The sequence below is a fragment of the Abrus precatorius genome, unplaced genomic scaffold (genome assembly GCF_003935025.1).
Source record: "Abrus precatorius isolate BTA unplaced genomic scaffold, Abrus_2018 Scaffold11, whole genome shotgun sequence".
In the NCBI taxonomy this organism is placed as follows: Eukaryota; Viridiplantae; Streptophyta; class Magnoliopsida; order Fabales; family Fabaceae; genus Abrus; species Abrus precatorius.
The window spans coordinates 28,574,000-28,595,534 of NW_020874303.1; the positions used below are offsets into that span (position 1 = coordinate 28,574,000).

The 21,535-nt window shown below is 33.9% G+C and overlaps 3 protein-coding genes across 5 annotated transcripts; all 3 read right to left on the reverse strand.

The window, feature by feature from the left end:
• Positions 1-2,280: 2,280 nt before the first annotated feature.
• LOC113853830 (probable hydroxyacylglutathione hydrolase 2, chloroplastic) lies at positions 2,281-5,589 on the reverse strand. Of its 3 annotated transcripts, none has more exons than XM_027484487.1 (8): positions 5,432-5,588; positions 4,733-4,915; positions 4,384-4,587; positions 3,668-3,791; positions 3,436-3,536; positions 3,077-3,151; positions 2,884-2,982; positions 2,281-2,711 (listed from the first exon to the last, which is right to left on the reverse strand). In XM_027484487.1, exons 1-8 carry the CDS (start codon positions 5,483-5,485, stop codon positions 2,565-2,567), a joined length of 987 nt encoding a protein of 328 aa, XP_027340288.1. In that variant the 5' UTR covers positions 5,486-5,588; the 3' UTR covers positions 2,281-2,564. The 3 variants fall into 3 exon arrangements, with proteins under 3 accessions (XP_027340288.1, XP_027340289.1, XP_027340290.1); XM_027484488.1 differs by having other exon boundaries at positions 2,330-2,711; positions 5,253-5,439; XM_027484489.1 differs by lacking the exon at positions 4,733-4,915 and having other exon boundaries at positions 2,434-2,711; positions 5,432-5,589.
• Positions 5,590-8,943: 3,354 nt separating this feature from the next.
• Positions 8,944-14,051, reverse strand: LOC113854350. Its single transcript, XM_027485300.1, has 5 exons — positions 13,848-14,051; positions 12,544-13,666; positions 12,010-12,318; positions 11,542-11,633; positions 8,944-10,139 (listed from the first exon to the last, which is right to left on the reverse strand). Exons 2-5 carry the CDS (start codon positions 13,519-13,521, stop codon positions 9,272-9,274), a joined length of 2,247 nt encoding a protein of 748 aa, XP_027341101.1. The 5' UTR covers positions 13,522-13,666; positions 13,848-14,051; the 3' UTR covers positions 8,944-9,271.
• A 5,609-nt stretch (positions 14,052-19,660) lies between these two features.
• LOC113855318 (60S ribosomal protein L38) lies at positions 19,661-21,267 on the reverse strand. Its single transcript, XM_027486912.1, has 3 exons — positions 21,163-21,267; positions 20,412-20,595; positions 19,661-19,956 (listed from the first exon to the last, which is right to left on the reverse strand). Exons 1-3 carry the CDS (start codon positions 21,163-21,165, stop codon positions 19,934-19,936), a joined length of 210 nt encoding a protein of 69 aa, XP_027342713.1. The 5' UTR covers positions 21,166-21,267; the 3' UTR covers positions 19,661-19,933.
• Between the last annotated feature and the right edge of the window lie 268 nt (positions 21,268-21,535).

A 21,535-nucleotide genomic window follows, 5' to 3' on the forward strand; every position in this document is an offset into this window, starting at 1 on the left:
AAACGTGTTAAAAAATATTTTTCTAATCCTCTTCTTGTAATTATATGATTCTATACTCCTGTAAAGTTTTACTTAATTTTAGTTTCATAATTTTTTAAATATTATATTAAGTATTTCCCTTTTTAATTATAATTAAAAAAATTTATTAATTTTTCTATACTTATACATTTAAATTCTTATTTCCATTCTTAACATCTCAATAAAAGTAGTTTACTTTAAATAGGGGTGCAAAAAATAAAATCTAAATATAAAAGCTTAATGCATAACTAAGTCCAACCAGCCAGATTTTTTAAAGAATCAGAAAACTGAATCTATAAAAAAATAAATCTGGATATAAACTGATTCTAATATATTAAAATCGGATTGGACTTTAAAAAACTAGATTTTTTCTTCACCTTCTTCTAAACTCTAGATTTCTGATTTGGTATTGCAGCAATAGAGATTCATTTGCTCAGCCTCACAGGTACTCTTTTTTCCTCCTCAATTTTACCGCTTATTCCATTCTTCGTAGTTCTATTTTGCCGCTTTCCAGTTCCATGTGAGGATATAAGATTGTGCTTAATATTTGCCGTTGTTTTGACAAATCAAATTTGCTGTTTTGTTTTATCAGCGATGGAATTGACACATAATAGAATAGGTTCGTCACAGGACTGAACTTGGACCTAGATAAAAACACTCATGGCACGCGTGAAATAAGAGATTTCAAACCACACGATATTAGTTCTATAAATGTCCTTTTACTCCATTTTTCAACATTTGACATCCACAATATTGAAAGCTAGAAATTTATAGAATCATATATACCTCTAGTTAGTCTTTTTTAACATTTTTGCAGTAATGCAGTGATGAACTTGATGTTTTTGTATCACAAGTAGCGGGTGTAGAGAATGTACATGGAAGACACCCAGGGATTGGTTCTGATTTAAGTGTATGTTTCTGCTCTTCATTCTTGTTCCATGATATCAAAACAAATACTCTTATACTCTAGTCATCACAGACCAAGTTTTTCTACATTTTTTAATATTGAACATGCTGTTGTATTTGATATTTAAATTATGCCACGTTGATGAATATTTTCATTTCGTACAGAAAATGGCCGTAAATCAGCATATGACTCGATCGTTTTCAGTTCCAGTTAATGTCAAAGCCACTAATTTCTTCTCGGTATCCTTTTGAAATTTCTTGATCAAGAGTGTGGGGTCTGACAGAGTCAGTTGTTTTGGCAGGCAACGATATTTGTTTAATCAGGCACTGAACCATAAATAATGTTAACGATGAGAATGAGTTATGTAAATGATGACAGAGGAAAGAAAAGATAGGAGTTATAATTGAATTTCAGAGTTTGTGCATAACTTCCAGTAAGTCTCATGAAAGTGGCCATGCTTATTATATTTGTCTATTGGAGCAGTAAGTAACAGCTGTTACTTTCAAGTTTTGTTTAATATATAAACACAAGGACAAAAAAGCTGTTATTTTCCACTTTGATAGGAAAGGAGGATGAGAACTTTGAGAAATAGCAGATTTGAACGAGATTTAGTTTCAGGCAGCTGCATCAAAGTAGCCTACTGAAGAATGAATGAAATATTGTTCTAGAATTTATTGCCTTATTTTCTTACTTACTGTTATTGGATGATTGTCTAAAATCTAAATCGTTGTTGAGGATGACTATAATTGTCTCAAAGAATCAACGTGCTCGTTTCTAAGGTATATTTAAGCGTAATTTTTCTTTAAATATTGTATAAAAATAAATCTGATTTTGAATAAAACTAGTCAAAATTAGATTTAAAATCAATTTTGACTAAAATTGGATTTAAAATTAATTTTAAAATAAATCTAAATTTTAAAACCAATTTTAAACTAATTTTTTAAAAAATAAAATAAAATAATTTAAAATTCACTAATTAGATTAAAAATAAATTTAGATTAAATCCAATCCATTAACCCCCTAACTTTAATCCTTTCAAAATATTCCTCTTCAAAACTACAATCTCCAACCCCTTTCTATAAAATTGCGTTGTTTTCATCAATTTTCTTTTAACCCTTTAATCATTTTATCTCCAACCCGTCTATGATCCTCATTTATTTAGGCATCAAATAAGGATTTAATTTTTTTATACAGAGTAAAAGTGAAAATTAGGTAAGTCTGGTTAAACGACAACAAATATTGTGAATGAATTATCGTTCTTTGCAAAATGACCAAAGTTGTGACAAATAAGAGTGCAAAATGAATGTTTCATGTAATTTAAAAGTTAAATTAATGAAAGTGTCATTTCATCCTATCAAATTCCATACAATTTCAAAAATATTTTACATTTCATCAATGAACAGCTCCTGTCTGATTCATATGCTGGTTGAATGGTTCAAAACCGATTTACAAATAGCCAAGTTCTATGGCCCAACCGAACCAGTTGGACTGAGATAATTCCCAAAATGAACTCAAAAACAAAATTGAGTAATGATATTGAAAAGATAGCATAAAGCATTTATTATTCCAAAGATGGATTCTTTAACTTACTCTATACAGTACATGTATCTTTAGACTTAAAAAATTGAAATAAATAACTCTAAAAATTATCTTTTGCTCGTCGAATGACACCCAGGGCTTCTGCATCATCTGCTGTGGCTGCAATGTTTAATGAGTGCCGGATTTGTGGACTAGATGTACGAAGGAATGGATTACAGTCCTTTTCCATCTTCAGGGTGGTGGGAATCTAGCCAAACAGTACTTATTAATTAATTTGGCTTAAGAAATAGTCAAAGAATTCAAACAGATTAATAAAGGTAGTATAAGTTTAATAACAGTGAATTTCTGATTTGTGAAAAAGATTAATGAAGAAAGAGATGCTAAGGAGAGGAAGAGGGCACTTCAATTCTAAAACTTACTGTAGGCAAGCCTTTACTTCGAAGGTAAGCTACATGAGCAGCGTAGGATTGAAGTTCCTTGTTTTCAGGTTCAATAGACAATGCAAACTTTGTATTACTCTGCCAAACTCCAATGCACCAAAGTCAATGTTGCAGCCCTTAGGCCAAGAAAACAAAGCAAAGAAGGTGAAGGACAAGAGTAAAAATAACTAACCAATGTATATTCATGTCCACAGTATATATATGTGTCGTCTGGCAAAGACATGATCTTTTTAAGAGAAGATAGCATCTGTAACACGGATGAATTTCTCAATATTTGAAGGTACAAATTACAAGTTTGTCAAGTAAAAGACTTGACACCACGCAAGAATTGGCTTGCATGACAACACAGGTACTAATGAACATTCAATATGCTCACAAAGCAAAGTATTATTTGACAAAAAGTATACAAGTTATAAACATTAGTGAAACAATAAAAGATAAGATCCGACACATAAGATGCAATGACATACTACTGGATAGAAATCTCAAATCTCAAAACAAAATGAACACATAAATACAATTTAAATGAACCTGCTGAGGGCTTCCTTCAAAGAGCTTGCCACATGATAAGCTGAACAAAGTGTCTCCAGTAAAAATTGCCCCAGATCCAGGAAAGTAGAAGCTTATATGGCCTGCTTACAGTATAAGTAAGTAGAAAATTAGAAAAATGAGCCACACAGTAGAAAACCTAGCTTTTTTAAAAATATAAATGATTCTTCAATCTTAAGAAGAATCACTAATGCAAAAAGGGCATGAATGCAACCTTGGGTGTGACCAGGTGTGTCCATTACACGCACCTCGTGGCCAGCAAACATCCACTTATCACCATCATTCAAATAGATGTCAATGCCAGGAATCCTTGCCTTGTCAGCTCCTGAACCAATCACCTGTAATGCAACGTGGGAAGTGTTAACATTTACATACGGTATTAACTAGTAAGCATATAAAAAATACACCAAATGGTGCCTTAAGAAAATCCACACATTTTGCTTAAATAGCCACAATATAGAAACACACAAAGTAAGAATGTAAGGGCAATCAACTCTTCCAAATTGCTTGATCAATCATCAAAGAGCCTAATATGTCTAATTGTCAATAATTAATTTATCAATCAAATTTGCAAAACTTTATTTTGTCAAATTCCACAGTTATTATTAATAACATGAATGCTAAATTGGACAAGGTACCAAGAGAACTCCTCCTTTAAAAGGAAGGCAATCTCTCAATCCAACAAAACCGGAAGAAGTTCCTACTTGCCAAGGGAAGAAATAACAGAAACCACATACCAGTACCACAAATGATAGGAAGTTTGTAAGACAAACAGAACAAAGTAAATCTCACTTTTAATCTGCTCTATACATGGGGAATCGTATTTCAATTACAAATGATTATCCACTGATGTCACTGAAAATACACACAGAATATTAATACAAAAGTACAAAGTATAATAAACCTTAGCAGAAGATCTAAATATCTTACCTTTGCCCCATATTTTGTTTTCAATTCTACATTTCCACCAGTGTGATCATGATGATGGTGAGTGTTGAGTATGTATGTCAAATTTCGATTTTTCCTGCTCAAGGCATCTATCACAGGCACAGCCTCAGAAGGATCAACAACACCAACTGTACCCGTACCCACATCATGTAAGAGATATGCATAATTGTCCTTTAAGCAAGGTACCTAACAATTTGAGAAAACATGATCAAATACATCACAAGTTAGGCATTCAGCAGATTCCTGCAGAAAACTTATCAGCTTGGGTGACTTAATATTAATCCAACAGCACCACGACAGCAGAAAAAAAAAACAAGAGACCTGCTCTCACCACTTCAATCTGCAATGAGGAAGACATATTCACAACACTGCAAAATTGAGCTACTCTCAGCGTGCGACTAGCTCCACGCAGTGTTTTCAACGGTGATGAAAACATTCGCATAAATCCATATAGAATGCCTTTTCTAAAGCAAAGTTGTCTAACTTCTGGCCACAAAGATAACCCACTTCTCACCTAAGAAACAAACAATACTCAAAACCCATCACCAAATAATCAATAGTCACTTATCCAATCAAAATAGTAAGCCAAATCCAAAACCCGCAGGTAGGATACGATACAATCACAAGTCAACCCAAGAATCAAACAAACAAATAACACAATACATACAAATGAAAGAGAGTAACTCAAGTACCTAAAAACTAAACCCAGAATCAAATTGCAATATTGAAGTCAAACATTTCCAAATATTTCTCAAGTAAAACAAGAACAACGATTTCTGCTCTTTTTTCTTTTTTGATTAAAAAAAAAATCTTAATTTAACAATTTGTTACCGCGAACAAAAGCAAAATACCTTCATATCATTCATCAAATGCAGAAAGAGTTTGTATTTTATTTTTTAAAGTAAAAAATGGAAGAAGGGCCTCCAAAATTTGAAGGGGTTAGTTTTGTTCGATCAAAAATTTCAGCATAATTTGTGAAACGAAATGGAGAGAAAAGGGAAAGGAGAATGGAAGAGAGAGAAGAACAAACCCTAGAGCAAGGAAAAGTGGCCATAGCAGACGAAGCCTTACAGAGCATTTGCATCTATCAATGTATCTGTTTATGTTATGTCCTTCAAAAAGAAAAGAGTGTGTTGGCACTATTTGGTTGAAAACTAAGTTCCTTTTTTCTCCCTATTTTTGTGAGGTGGCAATTCCAACACATTGAGATTTTAATGAAGTTTATTTCTGTATCACACGACCACACACTGTTGTTAATGCATTCCACGTGGACAACAACTCTCAAATCTTCCCTTGTCACCGTCTTTAGAAAGATTTCTTGTATCTTCTATATTCTTGCTAATTGCATCCATCTTTTTTTTTTTTATTATTATTATTATTCCTTTTTGTGATCAACATTTTTCGTTAATTGCAAACGGTAAAAACAAAAACAATTATTTCAATGCCAACAAAATTAAGGGGATTGATTATTTAGGGTATCACTTTTGTATTATGTTTAGTATATTTATAGACTTCATTTGCAGCTTTTGTATTTTTTTTTAAAAAGAAATAACCTTGGACCAATTTATAGCTCCCCTAGCAAGTGCTAATTTATTACTGAAAACCTACTTGACATCAAAATTTGAATACTTCAATGTGTTATATTTTATAATAAAATGATCGTTCATAAAAAGTTTCAAGACATGGTAACGACTTACTCTTTGTTTTATTATTAAAAAATACTAATGAAACGTATGATGGGCACAAATTTTACTAACAATAATTTTGTATTGTTGAAATTCTTAGTGGAGTTGGGCAAGTTGGGGAGGGGAGTGCGCGTGGTAGGGAAATTGGATGGATGGGTCTCTTGGATAAGTAATTGTAGCCATACTTTGTAATTGAACGAGAGTCGGTAGCTGAGTCATAAACCAATTTGAAGAATGGTGTGTTTTCCTTTATCTCTACCCATTTTTATTACTTTGTAGTTTATGTTCATTTGGTCTTTCACTTTTTCATTTTTTTTTTTTGCGTAGAATTTGTGTAATGAATAAAGGGTGTGGTGGATTGTTACTTTTGAGATTTTCTGCTAGAGTGTGATCCAAAACATATGAATGAATGACAAAATAAAGTTAGAGTCAAATCTGGAAAATGAAAAAGATAAAAGAGTTTAGGGTCTCCATTAGCTCGAGCCAAAACATGCATATGAGATTATTGAAGTTAACTTTATTGTTGTAGTCCAAATCCACTACAGTTGCCAGTTAGGAAGGGTCAGTGCAATTGCAACTTGGGTCCTATAATGTAAACACTCTAAAAGATGGAAACGATATGAATATTGTTTGGTGCAATTATGCTGCAGACAACTTGCCACAATCATATTGCACATCTCAAAGTTGATCAAGTAAGGAAAACTAAAAATTGACAGGCTTCATGCATCTTCTAATGCATCATCAAATGTATATGATATAAGCCTTAACAATTCTAAAATGCTGCATACAAGTACCCCCTTGTATGGTAGCAAGGACAAGGGTTAAATTAATATTCACTAATTAATTTTTGTCTGTGCTCATTTCATGCTTGGGCCTCAGAAAATTAAGGATTTTTTAGTAACTTATTTATACTTTCTCATATTTCATCAGAATAATGGTTCTCAAGACATGGTGTTTCCTCGTTTACTTTTTAGTCATTGCATATTGTACCATTATTTAACAGTTACTACCAGACTCTATAATTGATCTTTTTGGGAAAGGTTCTCTTTTTTGGGTGACCCGTGTTGTTGTGTTGTGCATCACATTCACAGCCACGCACGAAGTCTCACTTTAGATATAGGCTTTGACATAATCCACAATTCAACAAGCTTAATTTCGTTTTCACCCCTCATTTCTTGCTCTTTAATCCTCCTACATAATTATTAACATCAAGAGGTGACATTCAAAAGCAATATAACAAATATAACCAAGGCTCAGATCAAAACAGAGATGAAGCAATTAGGCTTTGGTCAACCATCTGCTCTTCTGCAGGCCTTCTTTTTCTGCTTTTTCAAAGCTTCTTTCTGAATCTGAAATTATATACACAAGAAGAATACAAACACTATGGTTCCAAAACTTAAGAAACTATATAATAACAATAATTCAAAAAAGCACTAGAATTGCTAATGTTCACCTCCCTATTATTAGCCGTGAATTCTTCCACTATTTGTTTTGCATACTGTGGGTCATCACAACTTAAGATATTGTATATCATTATTTTTTTCTTTTATTTTATTTACAAATTTTAAAAATTTATCTCAAAATTTTTAAAAAAATTACCCCATTTTAATGTTCACTTACATCACATAACGTTTTCCTTTCATCAAAGTATGAATGAACCTAGAGCTCTAGCTCTGAGCATAATTATGGCATTCATGTCTGAACAAAATCAGCTGGCAAAAGTGCTCCCCATGACTTCGCTAGAGTTACTGCCGTGCAATTTAGGTTCCAAATATTCCCTGGCCAAAAAGGTTGCACATCCGTATCGGTTGGAAATAGGGTTTTTTTTATGATAAAGATTAAAAAATAAATAAATGATTTTTAATCATTTTAAAATTTTATATTCTTGACATTAATTATAAAGATAGGTGTTAATAAAATTGTTATTATTATTATTAAGACCAAAAATATTCTTCAGCTGAAAGCTCAAGACTATTTCTTTTGAAATCAAAGCGATCAGCGAAGTAAATACAATTTATCCAAAAAAAATCATTTTCTATACTAGGAACCCTGTTGTTATTATTATTACCGTGAAAATCGGACCAACCCTATTGGCACTAGCCAGCAAGAAACATTCTGTTTTCCAAGTTTTTATTTTAAAAAATTCTATTGCTTCCTTTCTTAGCACTCTTTGACTTTGACCTACAGATATTGTCTAACGAAGTTTATCTTACAAAATTACGACTTTGTCCTGTACGTTTGAATTGTTCCTGCAGCCAATAACCATCCTTCAATTGGTAACAGTTTGCACTACTTTCTCTCTATATGAGCTGGTGCTGTGCTCCCAGAGGAATTTTACAGATTATAGTTTTTATATATCACCTTATCTTACCATATAGTGTTACATTTTATCTTGTTATCAATCTTTAGTTATAGCATCTTCAACCTATACTTTAAACTTCCAATCAAAGAGAAATTCTAAGACTATAATAGATGGAATTATATTTGTCAATAGTCCTGATGCAGCCTAGTTTAAGGCGCTGCATGCAGTTTATACTCAAGAATAAAAGTGACATTTTTTTGTGAGTATGTTCCAGTCTGTGATATCTTGTGGCCTTGTTGTGATGTGAAATACTTCACCTCATGCTTTAGGGCATAAAGGGGTCCTCGTGTTCCATCATTGGCATGGTTAGTGGCTTATTATACACCCATTACTAAATTGCCTTCACGAAAAATGTGAGCCAAAGAAAGAAAATCACATACCAATGATATTGAGAGTTCACAAGTTGAATATGAAATGGGCATGTTTCAGGCTCTGTACATTGGCACCAGAAGTTATATTCATCATGCCTTGATAACCATAGGTGCGTGACATGGGAAACTATACAAGAAACCACATTCAAGGTAGGACATGGGAAAAGATCGTGTCTGCTAATATCTTCCATTGTTTCAATTTGTATAATTTCATCTGAACAATATTTTGAAAAATGAAAGAAAGAAATATCCTCATAAATCATATTTGCTATCTCCCCTAACAAATAATGAGACTCCTTCTATACCTCAATCCCCCATGTAGGATTTATGTACAAACAGATGAAAGAGAAAAAAAAAAAAAGTGAATTTTAAAGGGGACCGAGCTTCTTGGACAACTTCGAATGACCAAGATTAGTCCTGCCCTAATATGCATAGTTAAGTTATGTACTCATTCACCTTTTGGCTTTAGTCATTGTTGTTAGGATCTGCGGTGACGGTTGCGATCCACCACTGAGCGCAGCAGCAGCAGATTCAACATGTGTAAGAAGATAGTCATATATCTTCTTCCTCAACCGGTCAATCGTCTCTGTCGATATCTGGCATGATTCTCCCTCGTCCTTGCTTGACCCTATCTCATCTAACCAATCATTCACACTCTTTAGTTGAGTGAGCATACCTGCTATTTGGTCATTATCTGACAAGGTAGTGTCCCCATCACTGTCCAAGAACCTCTCAACAAACCCCAAAAACCAGTTTCGGGACTGTAATTGCAACATTTCAACCAAATTAACCACCCCATTAAGGCCATTTCCTCTGATCCACTCTGGGAGCTGTTGGACTAGCTGCTTCTGCCCATTTGTTAATCCATCAGCTGCTTTGCGAGTACTTCCTTGGGAGGTCTGTTTGGAGTTAACTGTTGGACGAGTTTTTGCATGAACTTTTGATGAAGCATCTTCACTTGGATTGTGTAGGACTAACATGGGTTGACTTCTCACGACAGTCTTTTGATTTTGAGAATTCCTTGAAGCTGGAAGCCTGGATGATTGGAGTTCTCGTGTAAAAACAGCAAAGGATGACAGATTGGTGGTCAAGGCTGCCTGGACCCAGGAGGCTGCTTGTTTTTGTCTATCTGATTTTACTTTTAGTGCTTCTTCCACTGTGCACTTTTCATATTCAGGAGATGAACCATCTGGAACGGGTTTGGATAAGGATTCAGCAATCATCCGGGCACTATTCAGACTTGCATGAAGAGTTAAAAACTGCTCTACTGCTGGCTGTGGGTTATTTTCCTTAGCAGAATTAGTTAGCTCTGAATACGTACTGCCAGAAACATCAGAAACAAGTGTTAGCAATAACTTGGTGTGAAGTAATTAGAACATTCCAACATAGTAGTCCATAAAAATGGGTTAACTACATTTACATTTAAACATGAAATCCTCCTATATATTCGGCATCTTACCATGGTTAATTTACAATGTCTTCAGTAGTATTGTGAAATATATGCATGGTATGTTTATCGAAATTGTCCTTTCAAATCAAACTACAGATCAATTCTGATTAACAATTAACATGGACTGCATTCATACACATTTTGTTCACTTCTTTATTATCCAACAAGTGTCCGGGAACTCTGCCTAGATTACACAATTGTTATAAGGGTAAATTACAAGTAACCAACATGTGCTCTTGAGTCTGTCACAGACAAAAGAGGATAGATAATGTAGGGGACACATGTTGAAGAAGGCTCAGTTGGAAAGTTAATGCAACCTCCAAAGCTTATGGTAAAGAAAAATAAAATTCCAATTTACTTAGCATGTGATTGCAGCCTTGCAGGAGTGTTGTAAAGCATGGGTGAAACATCAAGCCAAAAAACCAAGGCCAGAATTTGGATTCAAGGCTGTAATCAAAGGACAGTGAAGGAGGAAATACTAGGACTGACATAAGTACAAAGATCAGGGTTATTGGATATGTGCTATTCCAAGCTTACTCAGTAAGAACTATTAGTACTCAAGAACTATGAGTAAGGCCAATGGACTGGTTAGATTAGATGCTATCTCATTCAAAGCGCATGGATTGAAATGCAAAGAGAACTTCTACTGGATCTTGGCTTTAATAAATTGAACAAATAAAATAGTAGGAATTAATAATCACAGTCTATTCAACTGTGTCTGTAAGCTTGTTAAGAGTTACACAAGGAATGATAAATATAACATTTAACCAATACATGACTGATAATAAATTAGGGAGAACGTAACTCCAAATAGGACAAAATGGCGAAGAAAATCTCAGCATAGCATTGCTAATAATACAGTTTAGGATTTCTGCACCAACCCAAACTCCAAATGCTTCAGTTTCAATATCTTTGTCGTATTATCTGATGATTACATAGAACATTGCAGAGGTGATGGAAAAACATAATTCATTGTAAAAGTATCAACAAGACACTAATGGAATGACACCAATGTCCATCTTCAGTGAACTGAGTAAAAAGTATTGTTTTCCGTAACTTCTAGACGTGCTTTGCTTTAGTAGATAAAGTTACTCAAGTGCATATATCAGTAATATATCTAGGTTTTAAATCAAAGTTGCATTTTCCAGGTGTCAACAATTCAGCATCTTGATCATATTAACACTAGACCTGATCTAAACATTTCAGCAGTCCAGAAGCACTATCCATACATAAATGCCTAAAGTTATCATCCTGATCCTAATATATTGATACCTTAAACACTGCAACATACTCTCTGCAGCAGCAGCCTCTTGCATGGCCTCAATTGCTGCCATCTGTGCCACATCTCTCTGCTTCATTACTTCCTGTCACAAATGTGAACATACAAGAACAATGAATTCACATCTTAACAGAAGGATTCAGTAAGCCAAATAATGTTCTGAATAATTCATACAGTGAGTGAGGATAGGAACATGTACATAGAATATTTACTACCCAAGTAAGACTAAATCAATCATGATCCAACATTATACTTGCAGCATAATTAGTATATCTGTATTCATGAATCAAACACTATACTCATTGGAGTTGTTTTAATTGAACTCATGAGACAATTTCTTTTGTTAGACCCGTGCCTTCCTTTCTTTTTTCTATCACAATTGTTCTTCAGCAATATATACTTTTACAGCTAAGAATCAAAGAAGTAAAATGTAAAAGCCAAGGAGTTCCCAATGAATATACCCTTCCAAGCTTTGAAATAGATGATGGAAGTGAAGCCCATTGAACACTTGCATCTGTCACTTTTCTACTATTTAGAGAAACTTTGATCAAGTTCCCCGGGAGTCCATTGTTAGAAATTTCTCCTGATTTCTTTCCAATGGAAGTTCTCTGCTTGCTTGACTTTTCTGGTTCCTCTGTAGTTCCGTTAGCAATAGCCTTCTTCGTAGACATTGGAGTCTTGTGTTCTTCCTTAGCAGATTTTGTTGGCGCTTGGATCCTGCCCTCCTCTTTAGACGGCAACTTTCCACTAGAAATGCTTCTTCTAGGAGTCTGGTAGACCATAAAATGAAAAGAATAAGATAATTGTTTGATTGATTCAAAAGATAGAGGCAATGAAATCCACGTATCTCAGTTTCACACCAACTAAACTATGCAGCAGGGTATTCCACATAAATTTTGGAAGGAAAAACAATACCAAAAGATGCAATTAAACCCAACAAGCCTCACAGTCGATATCAAAAGTTGCTAAGAAGGAGAAATGGTGATCGCACTTACCAAGCTACGAACTTCAGGCTTAGGATCAAACTTAGTAGCAACCCTGGTTTTAGAAGACTCTTTAGTCTTCACTTCCGTACTCCCTTCCCAGCTCTTTCGAAGAGCCTTGGTCCCCAGCTCAATGCCCTGCACCAAATTCCTAATTGGATTTCCCACTGCACCCTTCTTCCCAACAGGACTAGCTCCACGGGTAGCCTTTCCTGTCTCCACCACTCCCACCTTAGCACTAATCTTTGCCTGCTGCTGCTTCACCCCATTGGCAAATTTCTCAAAAGAACTCGGTAACGAATAGCAACTACTCGGAGATGAAGGAATGGACCTCGAATTGGTAGACCTCAATCTAGCCAAGGATTCCCTCTTCACCTCAATCTTGGGTGCTGCAGGTTTTGTTGGCCGAGACTGAGATTTGCTCTTACCCAAAACAGAACAAGTCTTGCCTGATTGTTCTTCCTTGGCACTAACACCACCACTTGATCTCACCCTCTCCTTCTTGTCCCTCTCCCCACCAACGACAGCATGACCACCAGACACTTTCCTAGGAGATTTCAATCTATCTATGTCAGAACAAACAGCATTCTTATTATTGTTGTTGTTGTCAAGGAATCCAAGGGAATGAGTGGCAACAATGTCTTGAGGGGTTCCAACACAAGGGTGTCTACCAGGAACAGGCCTAACCCCACGAAGAATGGGGACAGGAGAAGCAGCCTCAAACCGATCAACAAAAACAAACTGACCCAACTGAATCTTGTCACTGAGAATGAGATCATCATGTTCATCAGGAAGAGACACATATGTGGCGTGAGATGAATCAGAAACCTTGAGATAAAAACCTTGATTTGGGAACAGTTCACCCCCTGCAAGTGCCGGAACAATGCTCACAACTTGCAATAGCGATGACCTGTGTTCCCCACCAACCTTCACATCCGTGTTCATGTGCTGCAGAAGCTTCAGAAGCACCCCCGGAACCAGATTCGCCATTTTTTCCACCACCCTCAATATTCAGCATCACTCTCCCCAATACCCAACTATAGTACAGAGATAAAAACAACCCCTTTTGATTTCCTTCTTCTGAATTACAGAAAATTAAAAACTGGGGGCGATTTTTCCTTAAAACAAATATGGCCTAAATCATAGGTTGTCCAAAAAAGACAGAAATTCTCAGTTTAGGAAATATTCAGAATAAGAAAGGCTAGTTTAGGTAGCAAATTTTAAATGAAGAACAAAAACATTAAAATAATATCACAGTAACTAATCATGTATATTATTATTAATATCGAATAACTGGGGAAAAAAGGGACTGGTACATGAGAAGGAAGGAAAACCAAACAACCCGTGCCAAATTTTCATGCAAAAACCAGAAATGATTTGGCTTATTAAAATTGAATTGAATTTAGGAAGGGGAGAAGAAAGAGTGTGTGTGAGAGGCTGAAAAGTTCACAGAAAATGGGTAAGGAGCTATAATTGGCGGCAGGGGTTATTGCATGATTGATACGCAAAGAGATGTCAGTGTCTGACAAATACATCTACACACATGCACTTATACTGATACAATATTTAAACTTATTTCTAACCATTTTTAAAAAAATATGTTTTTCTTTTCCATTTTTAAATTATTTTTAATCTTTTTAATTGATACAGCTTAACCAAAGGTTAATTATTTTAATAGACCAGATCAACAAGAAGAATTAAAAACAAAAAAGTGTAAAACCTCACTTTAAACATCCTAATACACACAACTATAGGGACAATGTAGACAAGCCACTCAATCCAAAGGTTGTAACGAAATTCACTTCTGAGAAGGACAAAAGGAGTGTGGTAGGGGCTAAAACCATGATTCTATTTTTTTCGTTTGAAATAATTTGGTTTCTAAGATGTACAATTATTATAGTTGAATTTTGCAAATGGGTGCATGTGCGAGGTAGCGTTGATGTTAGGACCAAGGTAATGCTGTGTCGGCTACCTATAAAAAATGGGTCACGTCCTCGTATTTTAGTGCCTTTATTCCATTGCTAATATAAAAAATGCAATATACAATAACGTTTTCGTGGCTTTGGTTTGGTCATTGCCGTGACCCAGTTGAGTTACCCTGTTGGGAAATAACAATAGCCAACTAATAAATAATAAATAAAACCATTTCAATTTATTCTCTAAATACTATATTGTATAAATTCCGATTTTAATTGTTTTAACTTGTGCCAAACTTTTATGGAATGAATTGGTCTAGTCTTATTGTCGAATTCAATTCTAAGTTATCTGCGCAAATAGTGAGTTGATAAGGATGGATTATCATAACTGCAAATTAAGAAAATAAATTAATCATAATTTTTAAACGTTATCTCTTCCAAATAGAGTAATTAATATTGTACCTAAATTAGTACCCATCAGTTTCTAATAAATCATTAAAGTGGGTCAATAGTAAGAAACAATCCTGTTTTTAATTAAATGCAAATAAAATGGATCCCTTTTCCATATAATCATTATATTATAAATAAGTGTTTTTTCTTTTTACAAATTACTTATTATTTTTGAGCTACACGTGTTAAGTATATCTTTGCATTTATAATTTTTGGGAACTTAGCATTTTTAAATAGCAAATAGCATAGTTGACTCAGAATCTAGCAATTAATTAAGCATCTGCCCAGTACAATGAAATATCAGAATAATTGAAGTCAATAACATGTATTTACAAAACCCAAATAAAACTGTCTTTAGAATACCAAGGATACAAAATTATCATTTCAAACCTAAAATAACTATATGCTGATGTTATTAAATACTTATTTTTAAAGTCAAAAGAGCATATTCTAATTATTATATCAATGCATACCCGGTTAATATTATATTAATTAAAATACATTGACAAATTAAAATTCTTGAGTTAATTGTCACATTTGAATAGTTTGTAGTTTGTTTTTTTGTGTGTATATATATGATGTTTCAACCTTAACATCTACTTCAACTGTTATACTTTTTAAACATGAACTAGCGATATTTTATAGAAAAGTGATGGAATTTAGCATAATTAACCATATTAGCCAAAAGGGGAAGAGAATGAGAGAAAATATAAGAATTGGAAGGGTAGGGTGTGGACCATTTTGCGATCTGATAGACCTTAGCATCCAAAGTCACTGACATAGTGACGTTCACACAAACACATCAAACCATTATGATAAGAATTTTAGTTCTTTTAAGACATATATGATTCTGTAGTCAGCTCTTTGAAACATAATTCTCCAAACAGATTCTAGAGATTGTACTAGTGTTAATGTGTTGTGCAGCGATATTAAATTTAAATAGTTAATGAACAACACCCTTTGCTTTTTCATACGAAGCTAGTTTATAAGTTTTATCATATTTTAGTATTTTTGCTGATAGCTCTTCCCTTGTTGGCTATATAATTTTTATATAAATATTAATTCTGAAATATTCATTTTTTTTTTCATTTTTGTTATTTGTTTATCCACATCAACCATGCAATGTATATTTCACTTCTTCTTTTTTCCTGTTGTTTCTTGGATATATATATATATATATATATATATATATATTTCCAAGAAATGTATGTTTACCTCAAATAATTAAAAAAAAAACATAGCATAAATGTATGTTTTCAGCAATCACTTCTCTTCTATTTTTCTTTTAATTTTCATTTTATATTTGCTAGAACACAATCACCACCATGGCCAACAAAAGAACACAGCACCACTTTGACTCCAACACCATTAACGTGGGCAATAATTTGTTTGTCATCATATACCAACCACGTCTCAATTAAGACCTAAAAATTACTTTTTCTTATCAATTATTCAGGTCATTTAAAATGTAATAATCAATATAACAATTAACAAGATATATATATATATATAAAAGGCTAGTTACAAGATCAATGTAAGAAAATGCCATAAATTAATGATTAAATATTGAATTTGTTTTTGTTCGTACCTATAACTTTTTCTTAATAAATATCAAAAGATTAAACGTGTGTGTGAGAGAGAGAATTTGATAAGCAAGATTATATTTTTTAAGTAAATATAACATAAAATTATAATTATTTAAGCTAAAAGTGGGTTATTGATAACCCATTCCATTTATTATGTCAACGTGAAGGAGGAAAAAGATGGCTAGTGGAGAATTAGAGTTACCAAAAGGGTTTAAAAATTTGCTAGAAAGGTGTACTCAACCATCCATCACTAGAGACATACATATGGAGCACATATTCATGACGTGAACGAGTCAAACTCTATGATGTAACATGTTAAAATATTTAGTTTAATTTAATACACAAATTCTCAGATAATATTAAAGTTTTTAAACACAGAGTATATACAAATTAAATTCAACGAATTTCATAGAGCATTAATACTAGCTTCATCATCAAGCATCATATTAGAATGAATAATGTACCTGTCATTAAGCTGTAAAAATCTTTATAGCACACGACTTTTGTCTGCTTATAAAGTGTAGAAACAATTGCTTACTTAAGCCAATTAAACAACTTAAAATGTGTCTTCCTCCTTTATCTTATATCTCGAGTTTTATAGTTCCATATTGAAGCATATGTTATGGTGTCTAATTATGACTTTGTGTATACAGTACTCTAAGTATTTTGAAAACTATTAGGATTATTACACTTCTCTGCAAGGGTGCCTTAATATTCTTCTGTTCTGTTCTGCCATTTTTTATCTAAAATCTGGTGAACTGATTTTGATTAAGAACAAATTTGCAAATTTAGAGTCAAATCATGTCTCTTTTACTTGTTTCCTCTCTTGTCTAGTTAAAGAATGCCCTGGCAGCAAAAATAAATAATTAAGCTCCCCCAAAAAGGAAGAGACGTTTTTCGCTTATATATTATTTTTTTAATTGAAAAACAGAGGATAGGACATGTGATTTCATTGTGTTTATTGAATAAGAATAAAGAAAGGGGTGATAACAAATTTTATCACCTAATAGAGACAACTAATTTCGCTCATAGATGTTCGAATTTGTTTTCTAGCGTAACCACTATCGGATTTGATTCGACAATTAAATGTGCTGAGAAAAATTGACAAAAGGGTCGTTTAGATGCATTAATCTATGTTGTTTTCTTTTGTTAGATATACACACAAGTATTGAATTAAAAGCATTAGTTATGGGTGATTGGTTGAGTTGGTGATAGATTACCTAATTATTCAGAGGAAAGAGGGGCAGCTAATGAGCAAATTTGAAAAATAATGTATCATATTGAAGTAGTTGTCATTGTTAGTTGCTCTCAAAGTTAATTAAATTAAGGATTAAGTAACAAGTTTTAGCTTCCACGGCATAAACACAACATTAGTGAAATTAATCAGGATATGGAACGCCCACTAATATGAGCATAAACAAGTGTAACAAACACCATAAGAGGATCATTAATGTCCATCATCCCTTTCTCTGGGGAGATGCTCTAATGGCCCATCCAACAGACACAAGTGTTCCCTTTTCTATGAGGACACACAAAACAAATGTCCCATTGAAGGTGTTTTTTTAAGGCTGTCTTTTAGGATGGTTCTTCCATTCATTTCTGCTATTGCCATAAAATTATGCAAAAAATCTCTGCATTACTTCCACACCTAACATCACTTTTTGAAGCGCTACCTGTACTTAATTTAGTCAATCTTGAAGAAGGGAATTCCCAATATACACATGTCACGGAGGCAAGCTTTCTCATACTAGGCCATGGTGCTGCCAAATTTGTTCATATCTTTGTTGCTTTCAGATGCACGCTCAAAAATTTCCTTATTTTTCCAACTCAAAAGCATACATTATGTGGTTATTCATGTATCACACCATGTACCATCATGGTCCCTCGTGGTATTATTAACGAACATCTTTTCCCTTTAAGGCTGTTTTTCCCCTTTAAAAATTAATCAACTATAAAATATGCCCAACATAACATATAATTTATTTATTATTTTGTAGTCTTTTTTACAATCTTTAATTTAATTGGTCGGCTTCGAATAAAGGATAACATTAAAAGCAAGGGCAAGAACTGTCTTCACGAGTTCTTCACGAAGCACGCAAATTCCACACTTTGTTTGTTCATGGTAGACCCAATAGTATATTAAGAGATTTATTGTCATATACCATTGTTCTCCATAAATCAATACAACGAATTCATTTGGTGAATATACATTTTTTTTACAGACTCTGTAGCATGAATTGTTTAGACTTTAAAGTCGCATGTAGCACATGGAGTGGAAAATCCTGTCCTGCGATTATACAAAGTCGAAAGCTGAATGGTGAGAAAAACACCCATTATATAATCTAATTAATGCTTCAACCCCAAAGCAACATGTTCACGCTGCCAACAAACACAACTACAAATGAGGCTGAAATTTCTACAACTATACGACGATAAGGAAGTCGACGAAACCTTTAATCCGTATAAACTTGATATGACAGTTCCAAACACCCCTTTTGGTCTGAGATTACATGATCCCAATCACTCAAATTTTGTCATGTCTACTTTTTAAAATAAAAAAATGCATACATATTATGTTGTTATTCGTCAAGACCACAGTGGTTTGGGAGTTTACGAAAAATTTCCTTCTACATTTTCATTTGTAATTGGTCTTGAGTTTTTTAGCGGAAAATTTTGAATCTTCCATTGATATGCCATGCCATGTTCTAGCGCCTTGTAAGTTTGCAAAGCATAAACACTCCAAATGCTACCCTAACAAACTCCCTCAAAACACATTTAGGGGCATTCGTCCATTTGTGTGCATCCGATTCGTGACACAATCGTAACACAATTTCAGCCATTGACATCATCTCAGAAATGGTGTCACGTTCCTCACGCTGTAATTCAGACGAATTTCAAAGCTATACTTCAATTATATTTGTGAACTTGATTTTAAAAAACTTAAACTTACAACATCAATTTTGGTTTAACGTAAATTTGAGTTAATTGATCTATGTTTTAAAAAACATTTATTAGAATCGAGATTTTGACAAGGTGGTGAGAAGTTGGTAATAGAAGATGCGTGTAACGGTGCAAGTACGACTATTTTCAGAATCCCATATCTTGTTTTGACCACTCATGCATTCAAGCGCTTTTATGGTCAATTTTGTGATTCTCTTCGTGATAACCAGAAGTACTCGAGGAAAAAGAAATGTGTTGTATAAAGAAGGATCCTATTCTCCACTTTGCCAAAATGCAGAACGGAGAAACCACTGAAAATGTTTTAATATTAACTTAACGAGGTCGAATAAAATAGCCACATAATTCCGAAGGACGTTGGATCTGTCTCAAACAAAATACTAACATGAATCCCAAACGGAACAACAAAAAGAACAATCTCTGAGCCGTTTGACTAAATATGGATTCCAAATCTAAAGCAAAACTTGACCTCCATCTACTACCAGTAAGGAATCACACGTCCTGCACACTTAAACCTGCAATGAATCATATACATGTAAGACAAGGGCATAAAATCTCCATATCTTCGTCTCATCAAAGCACATCATCCAAAACTATGATAGAAAGAAACAATATCCAGCTGAGACATGCAATGTCAGCTTTATTTGTTCTACTATTAGGAAATCAATTCTCGCATTTTCTAATAAAAAAACATAGGTTCCGATGAAAACATGTGATTCAGGTCAACTTTCGTACAAATCTCATATATTCAATGGTTCAATATCAATTTCCTTGACCACAAAGCAATCTTATCCCTTGCTTTCCCATTTGGAAGAATTACTCCAACTTACAGCTAAAAGCAGAAATATAGCACTTATGCATTCACCTACCTAAAGTTTGCAATTTACATATTAACATGTAGCACCTAGCACCATAGAAGCAACACAAGAGAAGCCAAACACATCAGCAGAAATAGTTGTGAATAACTAACCCGGAGGAAGTGATTGCTTCAACTTATCAGCCTTCTCAGAGTCAAACACACAGAGGGTGTACAGGTACTTGGAGCAACGAACCTTGAACTTCACCACATCTTTGCTACGCTTTATCTTCACGGAGCGTGCGTCCTTCCTCCTCGCAGTGAGAAGGAAGTCTTTAATCTCATGAATTTGCTTGGGCTACACAAAACATCACAAAGCACATGTGATCAACTCCCAAAACACCATAGAAAAAGTAAAAATTCAAAGAAAAATGCAGTCTGAACAAACCATACATACGAATTACATTACAAATTCAGAAATTTAAACCAAAGCACAAAAGTAAATCGAACATTTTACAAATTATAAAGGTACCTAATATTTACTGCTGAAAGAATTACACTAGCAAAATGGTTTAACCGGTAGCAAGTAAAATTAAAAACTAAAAATTTGTTTCGGATTCAAGATTACAGGTGTATCGATACTAAAGATTTTAGTGTCCAACCCAAAAAATAAAAATAAAAATAAAAAATCATAAAAATTATCATTGAGGGAACATACGTCCCATATGATCGGATAAAAAAGTGGCAACAGACGAAAACGCAAAAGGAAAACATAAATCCACGTTGGTTGGTTATTAATAAGAAATTGAAAGAGGGAAATGCAAAAGTTCTTCATTTTCACATCACAAAATGCGAATCAATCACAGAGAGGATACTGCCAAAAGCTACAACAATAGATGGAGATAAGCGGAATAGAGAGGGATACCATTGTGGACTTCGCTGCGATTCCCTACTCAAAGGCTCGATCTCAGCCTCTCAACTACACTGTCGCCCTTCAGATTCAGAATCCATGTTGTTAGGGTTCATAAACTAAACCCTAGATTAGATTTTTCACTTTCCCATTTCCACCCTGAAGTATTACCTAAATGACGCTGATATCCTTCATAAATGGGCTTTTTCTTCCCACATATTGGGCTCACTTTTCTACAATCCCTGGGCTCATTACTTCTTTTGGTTTCTCAAAAAATCCAACCACATAATCATTTCGAGTAATTATTTAATTCTGGTAGATTAGTAATTATATGATGAAAGATGAATATGAGTTGAGGTGGCTGCTAACACATTGTTGATGCAATCTA

Bases quoted from the DNA above. Each gene is read 5' to 3' on its own strand.
- LOC113854350 (XM_027485300.1), bottom strand. From the start codon at position 13,521: ATGGCGAATCTGGTTCCGGGGGTGCTTCTGAAGCTTCTGCAGCACATG. The intron at 12,319-12,543 runs GTAAGTGCGATC...ATGGTCTACCAG, and splicing joins AGCCTGAAGTTCGTAGCTTG to ACTCCTAGAAGAAGCATTTC. The intron at 11,634-12,009 runs GTATATTCATTG...CATTTGTGACAG, and splicing joins CTATTTCAAAGCTTGGAAGG to GAAGTAATGAAGCAGAGAGA.
- LOC113853830 (XM_027484487.1), bottom strand. From the start codon at position 5,485: ATGCAAATGCTCTGTAAGGCTTCGTCTGCTATGGCCACTTTTCCTTGC. The intron at 3,537-3,667 runs GTTGCATTCATG...TACTGTAAGCAG, and splicing joins CACACCTGGTCACACCCAAG to GCCATATAAGCTTCTACTTT. The intron at 2,712-2,883 runs GTAAGTTTTAGA...CTGTTTGGCTAG, and splicing joins GAAGTAAAGGCTTGCCTACA to ATTCCCACCACCCTGAAGAT.
- LOC113855318 (XM_027486912.1), bottom strand. The intron at 19,957-20,411 runs GTTAGTTATTCA...GATTCATTGCAG, and splicing joins GAAGCAATCACTTCCTCCGG to GTTTAAGTGTGCAGGACGTG.